Source organism: Pseudoliparis swirei, chromosome 23, assembly GCF_029220125.1.
Source record: "Pseudoliparis swirei isolate HS2019 ecotype Mariana Trench chromosome 23, NWPU_hadal_v1, whole genome shotgun sequence".
Classification (NCBI taxonomy): domain Eukaryota; kingdom Metazoa; phylum Chordata; class Actinopteri; order Perciformes; family Liparidae; genus Pseudoliparis; species Pseudoliparis swirei.
Genome location: NC_079410.1, coordinates 4499307 through 4513054, shown reverse-complemented (window position 1 = coordinate 4513054; position 13748 = coordinate 4499307). Strand labels below are relative to the sequence as shown.

General features: G+C 47.6%; 1 protein-coding gene across 2 annotated transcripts in view; it reads right to left on the bottom strand.

Moving 5' to 3' along the window:
• Positions 1-13748, bottom strand: part of LOC130188608 (protein kinase C beta type-like) — a 109452-nt gene that overhangs the window by 58548 nt on the left and 37156 nt on the right. For both annotated transcript variants that reach the window (XM_056407012.1, XM_056407010.1), the window contains 4 exons: positions 9012-9168; positions 8580-8714; positions 6551-6647; positions 2184-2327 (listed from right to left, as the gene is read on the bottom strand). In XM_056407012.1, coding sequence (XP_056262987.1) covers positions 2184-2327; positions 6551-6647; positions 8580-8714; positions 9012-9168 — 533 coding nt within the window. The remainder of the gene's footprint in view (positions 1-2183; positions 2328-6550; positions 6648-8579; positions 8715-9011; positions 9169-13748) is intronic.

The following is a 13748-nucleotide window of genomic DNA, read 5'->3' as shown; positions in this document are numbered from 1 at the left end:
ACCCTCCCAGCCCATCAGGGGCTCACATCTCTGGAGCACCCTCCATCAACTCAGCGCCGCCTCGTCATCCTGGAGATCCGTCAACAGGCTGTTTAAAAAACCCCCATAAACAGCGGGCGCCCTCTCCCTCTCCTCTCCACCTGAAGACTCCTGTGCCGACCAGCTGTCTCGGGTGTCTGACATCTTCAACACCTCCCTGGAGACATGGCCGTTCACAGCAGCCTGCTTCAGGCCTCCTCATCATCCCCCCCCAAAACCCAAGATCACAGGACTCAATGACTACAGGCCCGTCGCCCTGACCTCTGTGGTCAGAAGTCCTCTGAACGCTGGTCCTGTCACACCTCAAGACCATCACCACGACCCACTCCTGGACCCCCTGCAGTTCGCCTACAGAGCCAACAGGTCTGCAGGCGATGCAGTCAACATAGCCCTTCACTACATCCTCCAGCATCTGGACTCCCGAGGAACCTCGCCCAGGATCCTGTTTGTGGACTTCAGCTCTGCCTTCAATTCCATCATCCGTCCCTGCTGCAGGACAAGCTCTCCCAGCTGCACGTGCCCGACTCCACCTGCAGGTGGATCACAGACTCCTCCTGACCGAGGAAGCAAAGCACGTGGGCTGGGGAAAAAATCTCAGGCTCCCGGACCACCAGCACAGGTTCCCCAAGGCTGTGTTCTCTCCTCTGCTGTTCTCCTGTACACCAACAGCTGCACCTCCAGTCACCAGTCCGTCAAGCTCCTAAAGTTCGCGGATGACACCACCCTCATTGGACTCATCTCTGTCGGGGAGACCGCCTACAGGTGGGAGACTGACCACCTGGTGACCTGGTGCAGCCAGAACAACCTGGAGCTCAACGCTCTGAAGACAGTGGAGATGGTTGTGTATTCAGGGATGCAGCCCCACCCGCCCCTCTCATCCTGTGTGACTCCCGCCGACGCTGTGAGTCCCACCGCTTCCTGGGCTACATCATCTCCCAGGACCTCAAGTGGGAGCTGAACATCGGCTCCATCTCCAAGAAGGCCCAGCAGAGGATGTTCTTCCTGAGGCAGCTGAGGAAATTCAACCTGCCAGGGAAGATGATGGTACAGTTCTACACGGCCATCGTTGAGTCCATCATCTGCTCCTCCATCACCGTCTGGCACCCTGCAGCCACAGCCAAAGACAAGCGCAGGCTGCAGAGCATCATCCGCCGGCCGAGAGAGGTTTCGGTTGCAATCTGCCTTCCCTCCAGGTCCTGTTCACTTCCAGGTCACTAGCGGGAAAGCGCCAGAGTCATGCCCCCCACCCCCCTGGACACTCCTGTTCGAGTCCCTCCCCCGGGAGGAGGCTGCGGTCCATCATGACCACGACCTCCCGCCACACCAATAGCTTTTTCCCGGCGGTCGGGCTCATCAATGGACCCCGGGACTGACTGACTGTCACCCCCACGACTACCACCTCTTCTTCCACCTTCCTCTCTCCTCCTTCTTCCCGCTCCTTCCTCTTCCTCCTCCTCCCTCCTTGCGTTGATTGTTGTTTGTCATGTCCAAATGTTGCACCTTCCACCAAAAAAAATTCCTCGTTTGTTTGTGAAAACATTCATTCTTTGGCAATAAACCTGTTTCTGATTCTGATTCTGATTCTGATTCTGATTCTGATTCTGATTCTGATTCTGATTCTGATTCTGATTCATTCACGTCAGTCTCCCTCCTCCTCCCCTCCTCCTCCCCCCCCTCCCCCTCTCTTCATTCAGTCTGACGTTTTTACCTCTTTCTCAATTCATTCATGTCAACCTTGCCGCCATGCTCTCACATATCTCTCTCTCTCTCCTTTCATCTCGCCCTCCACTTGTCACTCCTCTTCGTCTCTTTTCCCCTTCATCCATCTCTGTCTACCTGCATGCTCCATCTCCTTTAATCCCCTCTACACCTCCAACCTCTCCCCCACCCCCTCCCTTCATTTCCCCTTTTCTTTACTCTTCTCTCTGAGTGGATAGAGAGCGGCGATGCTCCGTCTGACGGAGACACACACCGGCGCTCGCGGGTAAAACACTTGTCTTCACCGTGTCTTTGCATAGAAGAGGGAGCGGCGTGTCGGCATCGAGCCCACGGGCCGCGAGAAGAAGAGACGAGAACCACGTGGAGGAATCGGTCGGGTCACACGGCTTCAGGGTTATTTTACTTTAGGAGGTGTTCCGCCTCACCTTGCCGAAGCTGCCTTTGCCGAGCACCATCAGGAAGTTGAAGTCGGCCAGCTTCATGCGGTCCTGGTTGCCGTTGGAGTCGAACCGGAACGCGGCGTTGGCCGACTTGCCCTCCGTGTTCTTGCCCGGTCCGATCTTTGCTCTCTGGAGGCGAGAGGAAGGGAGGAAGGGAGGACGAGAGGGTCAGACGGTAGACGGTAATACAGGCGGTGTGGTTGAGGGTTCAATCCCCGCCCTAGTCGATGTGTCCTTGAGCAAGACACTTTACCCCGAGTTGCTCCCCGTGTCCACGGTGTGTGAATGGAACGAGATTGGAAGTCGCTTTGGATAAAAGTTTCAGCTAAATGACACGTAATGTAATATAATGTGGATTAACACACACACACACACCTGTACATGCATATCCACACACACATACCTGTACATGCACAAGCATATCCACACACACACACACAAACACCTGTACATGCACAAGCATATCCACACACACACACACACAAACACCTGTACATGCACAAGCATATCCACACACACACACACACACAAACACCTGTACATGCACAAGCATATCCACACACACACACACACACACACACACACACAAACACCTGTACATGCACAAGCATATCCACACACACACACACACACACACACAAACACCTGTACATGCACAAGCATATCCACACACAAACACCTGTACATGCACAAGCATATCCACACACACACACACACACAAACACCTGTACATGCACAAGCATATCCACACACACACACAAACACCTGTACATGCACAAGCATATCCACACACACACATACACACAAACACCTGTACATGCACAAACATATCCACACACACACACAAACACCTGTACATGCACAAGCATATCCACACACACACATACACACAAACACCTGTACATGCAAACATATCCACACACACACACACACCTGTACATGCACAAGCATATCCACACACACATACACAAACACCTGTACATGCACAAACATATCCACACACACACACACACACCTGTACATGCACAAGCATATCCACACACACACATACACACAAACACCTGTACATGCACAAACATATCCACACACACACACAAACACCTGTACATGCACAAGCATATCCACACACACACCTGTACATGCACAAGCATATCCACACACACACACACAAACACCTGTACATGCACAAGCATATCCACACACACACACACACACACACACACACACACACCTGTACATGCACAAGCATATCCACACACACACACACACACACACACACACAAACACCTGTACATGCACAAGCATATCCACACACACACACACACACACACACACACACACACACACACACACAAACACCTGTACATGCACAAGCATATCCACACACACACACACACACACACCTGTACATGCACAAGCATATCAACACACACACATATCCACACACACACACACAAACACCTGTACATGCACAAGCATATCAACACACACACATACACACACAAACACCTGTACATGCACACGCATATCTGCAGACACACACATACAGTCCCATTGCACACCTGTGCATGCACACACACACACACACACACACACACACACTTGAACTTGCAGACCCGTAGGGACTTGACTAGGAGGTGTCAGGTGGGGATTCCATTTTCAAAATTGAATAACAACATACTTTTGATCACACACACACACACACACACAGGGAACCAGCCACACTGACATTCTTTCTGATCATGTGAAATGATGTCATCGTGTGAGAAACCTCCCTCACTAATGCTACTAATAATCTGCAACACACACACACACTGTTGACCGAAAGGTGTGGAGGAAAGAAAAAAGAAGCTTTTTGTTTGAGCGTCGGAGATAAATCGGATAAAAGGGGAACGTTTTTCATCCTTCTCGCTTCACTCTGCAGCCGCTTCACACTTCCCAGAACAAACATGGCTTCCTGAGCGCGGCCACTCAATCAATCAAGAGCGACTTCCCTCGTCTCCGTCCTTCAAGCACTCAGAACGTTTTTGGTCCCATTTCTTTCTCTCGGCTCTCCATAAATGATTCCTTCTTCATCTTTATAATAAATGTGGCCCGTGTCTCCGACTCTCCCGTTTATTCATATCTCTCTCTCTCTCCCGCTCTACTATTATAAATCGTACAATCTAATCTCATTATAATCTTATTCTCCATTTTGTAAAGCCATGCTTCAATTTAAAAAGCAGTCTTAAGACATTAACAAAATGGCTGCACACACACACACACACACACACACACACACCGTGTGGCGGCGGGGCGAGCACATCTCATCCCATCTTATCTCAAATTGCTGATCCGCACCGAGGCTCTCGGCACTTCTTCGGCCCCCGTGCAGTAATTTCTCTCTGCCGCCTCGTCTGGAAAAATTGTCAGAGTGAAGCATCCAAGTGCTCCGCTGCTCCCCCCCGCACGGTGTGTGTGTGTGTGTGTGTGTGTGTGTGTGAGTGGTTGAGTGTGTGTGTGTGTGTGTCTTGCAACCCATACGGTTCCCGACTCATCAATGGATAAAAGGCCCTATCTGTCTCCATCTGTTCTGACACTGACACACACACAGACACACATCCACACACACACTCACTCACACACACACACACCCACACACACACAGACACACACACAGACACACACCCACACACACACACATCCACACACACAGACACACACATACTGGAGGAGCAGCCGAGCGTGCTGAAGGCAACACTTCAGTCTTCGGGGAGTAATGCTGCTCTCCGTTTATAAATGTCTTATAAATGTTCTACAACAAACGATGAACGGGTGAATTTTCCCGAGGTGCTTCGTAAAAATAAATAAAAAAGGTGAGGGGGAGGAGCTAGAAAGGTTGAGTGTGTCTTTTGATCAAAACTTTATTCCAATAAAGCTTCATCGTGTGTGTGCACATGCATTATTCATCACTGTGACTGTCTCGTGTGTTTCTGTGTGATTCTGAATGGGGTGAACGGTCATGTTACCAAAGTGAAATCTCTCTGTGTGTCTTTCTTTATCTCTCCATCTCCCCGAGAGCTTCACCCTCGAGGTTGCCTACGTGTGTGTGTGTGTGTGTGTGTGTGTGTGTGTGTGTGTGTGTGTGTGTGTGTGTGTGTGTGTGTGTGTGTGTGTGTGTGTGTGTGTGTGTGTGTGTGTGTGTGATAGCTGGCCCCCTGAGAATGTGTCTCAGTGAACGTCTGAGGACCACGACCTTGAGGAGATGGAGGGAGAGAGGGACGGATAAACAGAGAGAGGGGGGGGGGGCACTGAAGGTGACAGAGGACAACACAGATAACTAAATGAAGAAAAGGGGGAGGAAGAGAGGAGAGAGAGAAAGGATGGATGGAAGGCGTCAATAGCGCCCCAAAAAAACATCCAGACCTCCTTTAACCAAAGGAAAACAAACTCGTCTCCTAAAGGGGCCGAGTGGTCCAAACACGCTGGGTTTGACTTTGAACTCCCTCGTTACCGTGGTTACCGTTGGCTTGGGCCGGTGTGAAAGCTGTCCAAAAAAAAGTAAAGCAAACCAACCAATCGCAGCGCTCGATGCTCCAGAAGACATGTGATCTCCTCACATCGTTTTCACTCACAGATTAAACTAGATTTATTATATTTGAACTGGGCGAGCGGGAGAGTTTATTTTCCTTTGGACGGAGCCAGGCTAGCCTTAGTCTTTATGCTAAGCTAACTGCTAACTGGGACAGGTTTCTTTATGCTAAGCTAACTGCTGACTGGGACAGGTGTCTTTATGCTAAGCTAACTGCTAACTGGGACAGGTGTCTTTATGCTAAGCTAACTGGGACAAGTGGCTTTATGCAAAGCTAACTGCTAACTGGGACAGGTGTCTTTATGCTAAGCTAACTGGGACAGGTGTCTTTATGCTAAGCTAATTGGGACAGGAGTCTTTATGCTAAGCTAACTGGGACAGGTGTCTTTATGCTTAGCTAACTGGGAAAGGTGTCTTTATGCTAAGCTAACTGGGACAGGTGGGCGGACAAAAGCGCCGTCGTCCCCAAACGGCTCCACTCGACTCAGAATGACTCGGATGTTTTGGAGCTTCGCGCCAGCGAGAGAGAAGAGAAGAGGAAACTCACAGAGCGGGGTTATCCTCGGCACTGCCAAATGAGTTAATGAGTGGGCCTACTGGTCATACACACACACACACACACACACACAGAAACACACACACCTGCAGTGTGCCAGGCCGGATGGTACTACAAGTGTGCCTGCCAACTGCTAACAGCTCTCCCAGAGACACACACACACACACACACACACATGCCGGCACACACACACACACACTCGCAAATGTTTCCACACACACACACCTCAAATTTCTGCCGGAGCTCCTCATTGCCCTCCTCCCCCTCCGGAGCGACGGGAACGTTGAAGTACTCGCCTTCTTCCTGGGAGAGCAGCTTGAACCTGGAGCGAGAGAGAGAGAGAGAGAGAGAGAGAGAGAGAGAGAGAGAGAGAGAGAGAGCGAGAGCGAGAGAGAATATTTCCAGTCAAATCAATTTCCAATTAGTTTATACAATTTAAGCGTTTAACTGCTCCCATTAGCCGGAGCGGCTTACTGTTAGCGCACCGATTTAAAGTCCCAAAGAATAATCAGCTGATGATTCAGTAATTCACTCTCCTTCACGGAGACGGCGCCCGGGACACGGAGCCCGGGTTCATCGTTTAACACAATCAATAGCATTTCATTTTTAATTCACATCGGCGTCATAGCCACATTCACGGTAAATAATATTGTTCCTGTTGTGAGAAATTTAGGGGAAGAGATGTCGACTATGTGGCTTTTACGTTTGAGCTTTTGTTCCCAATCGGCAACATTTCAGTTTTATTCTATTTTTAAAAGTTTATATAGTTTAATAGTCTTACATTTTGACTTTTACGTGTTTCTATGTTCCTCTGTGCTATATATAATAAATGTGAATCATAATCTCAGTTGATGCCACAGATTTCAGCTTTTAATGAAAACTTCAAGGAAGCATCTAGTAACTGTTCCCCTCTTATCTTTTTTTATTATTTTCTAAAATAATTTATATATAGTTTATTGATGATACAGCGACAAAATTAAAATGCTGCTGATCGGTTAAAATATAATAGTTTAATAATGTAACTAATAATATTTTAACATCTGGAAGGAGACTTGCGAATACCGCTTAACTTTTTTCTCAAGTTCAAATTTAAAAGCTGTTTTTCACAAATGATAATTACACAAATTTAACTGCTATATCTTTTATATTTATATATATATATATAAATATTTTATTGATGATAATGCACAATATGAGCTCCAGGGATATCAAAGAACACGTATTTGCATGTGTTGTGTATGTGTTAGTCCGTTTACAATCGCAAAGAAAACAGGAAAAACTAAAAGAAAGAAATAAACGATTTAAAAAAGTCAAATAATAAAATTCAAAACAAAAAACTAAATTATTAAAATAATAATAATAAAAACTGAAATACACAAAAACGCTTATAATAATAATGAATAATAAATAATAAAACACCCACCCACAGACCGACCCCATCCATGACCTTCACACTCCAATATTGTTTACTAAAGTTAAGTCATGAGATTTAGGGCGCCTCACTCTTATCTGTTGCGTTATAATATAATATAATATATATAAAACTTTTCTTTTCTTCAGACAGCCACAAGTTCAGTTAAGTGTTGTTAAACAATAAAACATGTTATGTTGCTTTTCATGCAGATGAAGTCTCGGCCCGGTGGGATCGGTTGTATTTCTGAGCCGGGCCGGTTCCGAAGGACGGATGATGTCATCACGTAAGTCTCTGTGAACCTGATTCCAAACCCCTCCCACAGAGGGCCGTAGCGTACACAAGGTGTGTCCATGTTGGAGCTTCGCTTACATGGAGGAAAACTCACTCTTTGCTCTAAATATCTAAATATATTTAAAAAAGGAGAAATAATATATTTTTTTAATGTTTAAATGGCATCTCTCTCCACCTCAAACGCCGGCATCTCATTAAAAAAAAGCCCGACGGGGCAGCGTCAGCAGGAAGAGAGGATGATAGAGAGACTGAGATACAGAGGGAGGAGATAGAGAAGCAGAGATAAAGAGACTGGGAGGGAGGAGGGGGGTGGGAGGGGTACAGACGCTTTGGCACGAAATATCACCAGAATGAAAAAAAGAAAAGAAGAAGAAGAGCTCCCAACTAAAGTAAATTTCTCCAACGGTGCAGTTATGAACAAGGTCACCTTCACTCCTCCTCCTCCTCCTCCTCCCTCCTCCCCCCTCCTCCTCCCCCCTCCTCCTCCTCCTCCTCCTCCTCCTCCTCCTCCTCCTCCTCCCCCCTCCTCCCCCCTCCCTTTCATCTCACCATCCGTCCACTCCCAGCTTGTGGAGCTCCGAGATGCCGAAGGACAGCGAGCCCATGAAGTCGTTGCGGCTGGTCAGGTCCCAGTCCCAGATCTCCACCGACAGCCGGCGGTCCTTGTCGTGATCCTTCAGGTGGCTGGAGGACAACGGGGACACGCAACAGTCGGGTCATACCTGCGGGGGATCGCTCGTAATATATTGTTTTTAAAATAACAAGATGATTCTGTTTTTGCCTTTTCAAAAGTAACATCTGCACCCAGACGCCTGAAAAAATGAAACTCCGGGTTTCCTGGAAGCCGATTAAATATGAAACAAACTGCATGAAAACGACCCGAGAGCAAGTTTTATGGAGAAGGAGCCAGATGTTTTCACTCTGAGCGCCAGCGGTTACACGTAGAAGGATGAATAAAATAAAGAGATCGGCGAGCCTCACAATTTGAAGGTCTCGTTCCAGGTGGGGTTGAGGCAGCACTTGATGGTCTTGGTCTTCTGTTTGCTCTCGCTGCGCGGATCTGGGATCAGTTTGAGCTTCACGTAGGGGTCCGACTGACCGTTGGGGTCCATGGGGACCAGGTTCCTGCCCTCTTTGACTGGGGGGGGAGAGAAGGTGAGACACATTTACATTGCATCACGTGAGATTCAGTCACATGACATTTTGAGGACAGGTCTGCGTGTTGGAGCTGGACTTTTATGATAAAACTACTTAACTCAGATTTGTACCTTTTTTTATTATAGTAAAAAATGTTCATTAAAAAAAATAGAGACAATATAAAATCTATATAATTACCTGAGATAAACCTTCAATTATTATGGTATTACAACGGTATTATGATGGTATTATTCCGGTATTATGTTATTATTAAGGTATTATTATGTTATTATTATGGTATTATTACGGCATTATTACGGTTTTATGATGGTATTATTATGGTATTATTATGCCATTATTACGGTATTATTATGGCATTATTACGGTATTATTATTCCATTATTACGGTATTATTATGGTATTGTTGCATACAAACATGCAACCGTGATCACTTAATTAATCACTTGTATTATAATAATATAATAATGATAATGTAGAACCTAACGCACCTTATTTTGACTTAACCATACCTTTTGAGGTGATATACGTTTAATAAATGTACAACATGTGATTAAAAACATGCAAACATGTTCAATACTTGACAAATGAGACCAAATAAAGACATACGAGTTTACATATCAGTGTGAACAATGATGACGAATCACCACCCGTCTTTCTGCACACGCGGGTTCAAAAACGCCCTCGCTGAGCCCGACCCGCAGCACACGCGTGTAATAAGCACGTTGACGGCTTTTCATTCCTCGCTGTGCGTGGATCCTGTGGAACGCCACTAATTAAATTAGGCATGTTAAACTTAAAGGACCCCCCCCCCCCCCCCCCAGAGTTGCATTGGGGGGGTTAAAGCCTCGAGGTTGCCAGATCTGTCTGTAATGACCATGTAGACGGATGAAGGTTGCCAGTTTCAACACTAATCCTCCTTTTGTGGCCGTTTGTTATTGGGCTGTAATTGTATTCCGGTGGCGTAACATCCAGAGGTGTGTGTGCGCGTGCGTGTGCGTGTGTGTGTGTGTGCAAATATTGTCGCTGGTCAAATTGTGAGGTCACATCCAATTACTAGCCGCAGAGCCGGTGCTGCCGTGTGTGAGGCTGAAGCCGGGGAGGCACTTAAGAACACACACACTATAAACACACACACACACTATAAACACACGCACACAACTCGGGTGTGCGGTTTAGTTATTCCCAAACACTGGCCCGGGGACCCAAAGGAGGGTCGCAGTGAACAACGTTCGGGTCCCCAGTATCCTCATACGACGATTTCGTGGATAGTCTTTTCAAAATAAACGTCACATTTATGAAGTATCCAACACGTGAATCTGGTTTCAATAACGTGCATAAATATGGAAATCTGATGAAATAGTTAAATAGTCAAATAGTCAAATAGTTAAATAGTCACAGCATGTTTCAAACAGGTTTAGTTTAGTTCAGGATTTTGATTCACAGAAGAGAGCGACTCGCTGGTCCCGGCCTCAGCTTCAGGCCTCAGCTTCAGGCCTCAGCTTCAGGCCTCAGCTTCAGGCCTCAGCTTCAGGCCTCTCCTCGCCCAGCGGTGGCATTACTCATTCGTGAACTTTTAGGAATTGCTGCCTCGCACCCAAAGATCCGTCTACAAAATGTGTAAAAACCATAAAACCATAAAACCTAAAACCTCCGTTTCCCGAAAACCTCGATCCACCGGGTCGGTTACGCTGATAAAAAAAAGTCGATTTAATAAATGTCCAAACTACTTTCATACAAACATAAACTCATCCACCGGACATTTGGAAGGTCGGATTTAGTCTAATTTGTGATCCCCGCGTCTTCAATATGCCCAAATATACCTGAGCAGACCCTGGATCAGCGGCTGCCTCGTGGCGAGGAGGCGTGTCTTGTGTGTGCGGTCCAATCAGAGTCAGAGGAACAGACAATGAAAGTGACCGTGTCACGTAATATCGAAGCAGTTCACCTGAAAGTGACACTTTGCACACGGCCTCCTCGCACGAGGCTTTTTTTCCTCGGCGGCTACAGGGGCAAAAAAACTAAAAGCACATTTTTTCAAAATAAAAGTCCACCTTTTTTTTGACAATTAACAATCGAGAAGCGACGCTGTCGGAGCTGCTGGGGAAACATGCGGCATCCGTGACCGAGGGGGGAGGGGACACCTCGAGAAGAGTTAAAGCGCGACGCCACGCTAAGCAGCGAGAGGTTAACCGCAGCGCGGCGCCGACGGCCGGCAATAAACCCTCAGCGGAGCGGCGCCATAAATATTACATGATGCCTTCAAGTGACCATCAAATACTGGGAGAGGTGAGCTGGAGAGAGGGTAGCATGCCAAACGCTCTCACAGGACACCTACGGTAAACAGAGAGGGGGGGGGGGAGTGAGTCAGTGTGTGTGTGTGTGGGGGGGGGGGGGGGGTGGATATGCTTGTGCAATGAGACTGTCTGTGTAGATCTATTTGAAGTCATATGTGCTAATTGCAAAGATCATGCAAGGTGTGTGTGTGTGTTTGTGTGTATGAGTGTGAGGATATGCTTGTGCATTCACAGGTGTCCAATAGGACTGTGTGTGTGTAGTTGTGTGTATGTGAGTGTGTGTGTGTGTGTGTGTGTGTGTGTGTGTGTGGGTGGATATGCTTGTGCATGCACAGGTGTGAAATGTATGTAGATTTATTTGATGTCATATGTGCTAATTGCAAAGAGCATGCAGGGTGTGTGTGTGTGTATGTGTGGATACGCTTGTGCATGCACAGGTGTGTGTGTGAGTGTCTGTGTGCGTGTGTGTGTGAAAGAAAGAGAGAGATAAGGCATGTATTTGAGTCTCCAGGGAGGGCGAGTGGAGATGAGAGTGCAGCAACAGCAGAATCCTGTATGAGCAGCAGCAGCGTGGGCGTCGATACCTCCTCCAAGTGAACCGCCTCAGAGTCAGAGAGTCAGAGTCAGAGAGTCAGAGAGTTAGAGAGTCAGAGTCAGAGAGTTAGAGAGTCAGAGTCAGGGAGTCAGAGAGTTAGAGAGCCAGAGTCAGAGAGCCAGAGAGTTATAGAGTCAGAGTCAGGGAGTCAGAGAGTCAGAGAGTCAGAGAGTCAGAGTCAGGGAGTCAGAGTCAGAGAGCCAGAGAGCCAGAGAGTTAGAGAGTCAGAGTCAGGGAGTCAGAGAGTTAGAGAGTCAGAGTCAGGGAGTCAGAGAGTCAGAGTCAGAGAGCCAGAGAGTTAGAGAGTCAGAGAGTTAGAGAGTCAGAGAGTCAGAGTCAGGGAGTCAGAGTCAGAGAGTCAGAGTCAGAGAGCCAGAGTTAGAGAGTCAGAGTCAGAGAGCCAGAGAGTCAGAGAGCCAGAGAATTAGAGAGTCAGAGTCAGAGAGTCAGAGTCAGAGAGTCAGAGAGTTAGAGAGTCAGAGTCAGATTCAGAGAACCAGAGAGTTAGAGAGTTAGAGAGTCAGAGAGTTAGAGAGTCAGAGTCAGATTCAGAGAACCAGAGAGTTAGAGAGTCAGAGAGCCAGAGAGTTAGAGAGTTAGAGAGTCAGAGTCAGGGAGTCAGAGAGTCAGAGAGTCAGAGAGCCAGAGAGTTAGAGAGCCAGAGAGTTAGAGAGTCAGAGTCAGAGCCAGAGAGTCAGAGAGTCAGAGAGTCAGAGTCAGAGAGTCAGAGAGTCAGAGTCAGAGAGTCAGAGTCAGGGAGTCAGAGTCAGAGAGTCAGAGCCAGAGAGTCAGAGTCAGAGAGTTAGAGAGTTAGAGTCAGAGAGTTAGAGTCAGAGAGTCAGAGTCAGAGAGTTAGAGTCAGGGAGCCAGAGAGTCAAAGTCAGAGAGTTAGAGTCAGAGAGTTAGAGAGTTAGAGTCAGAGTCAGAGTCAGAGAGCCAGAGAGTCAGAGAGTCAGAGAGTCAGAGAGTTAGAGAGTCAGAGTCAGGGAGTTAGAGAGTCAGAGAGTCAGAGTCAGAGAGTTAGAGTCAGAGAGTCAGAGTCAGAGAGTCAGAGTCAGAGAGTTAGAGTCAGAGTCAGAGAGCCAGAGAGTTAGAGAGTCAGAGTCAGGGAGTCAGAGAGCCAGAGAGTTAGAGAGTCAGAGAGTCAGAGTCAGAGAGTTAGAGTCAGGGAGTCAGAGTCAGAGTCAGAGAGCCAGAGAGTCAGAGAGTCAGAGTCAGAGTCAGAGAGTCAGAGAGTCAGAGTCAGAGAGTCAGAGTCAGAGAGTCAGAGTCAGAGAGTTAGAGTCAGAGAGTCAGAGAGTCAGAGAGCCAGAGAGTCAGAGTCAGGGAGTCAGAGAGTTAGAGTCAGAGAGTCAGAGTCAGAGAGTTAGAGTCAGAGAGTCAGAGTCAGAGAGCCAGAGAGTCAGAGAGCCAGAGTCAGAGAGTTAGAGTCCGAGTCAGCGCCAGAGAGTTAGAGAGTCAGAGAGTCAGAGTCAGGAGACAGAGAGTCAGAGTCAGAGAGTCAGAGTCAGAGGTCAGAGAGTCAGAGAGCAGAGAGGAGAGAGAGTCAGGAGAGAGAGAGAGAGAGCAGAGAGTCAGAGAGAGAGGAGAGAGGAGAGAGGAGAGGAGAGAAGAGAGGAGAGGGAAGAGAGAGGAGTCAGAGAGAGGAGAGAGAGAGGAGAGGAGGAAGGA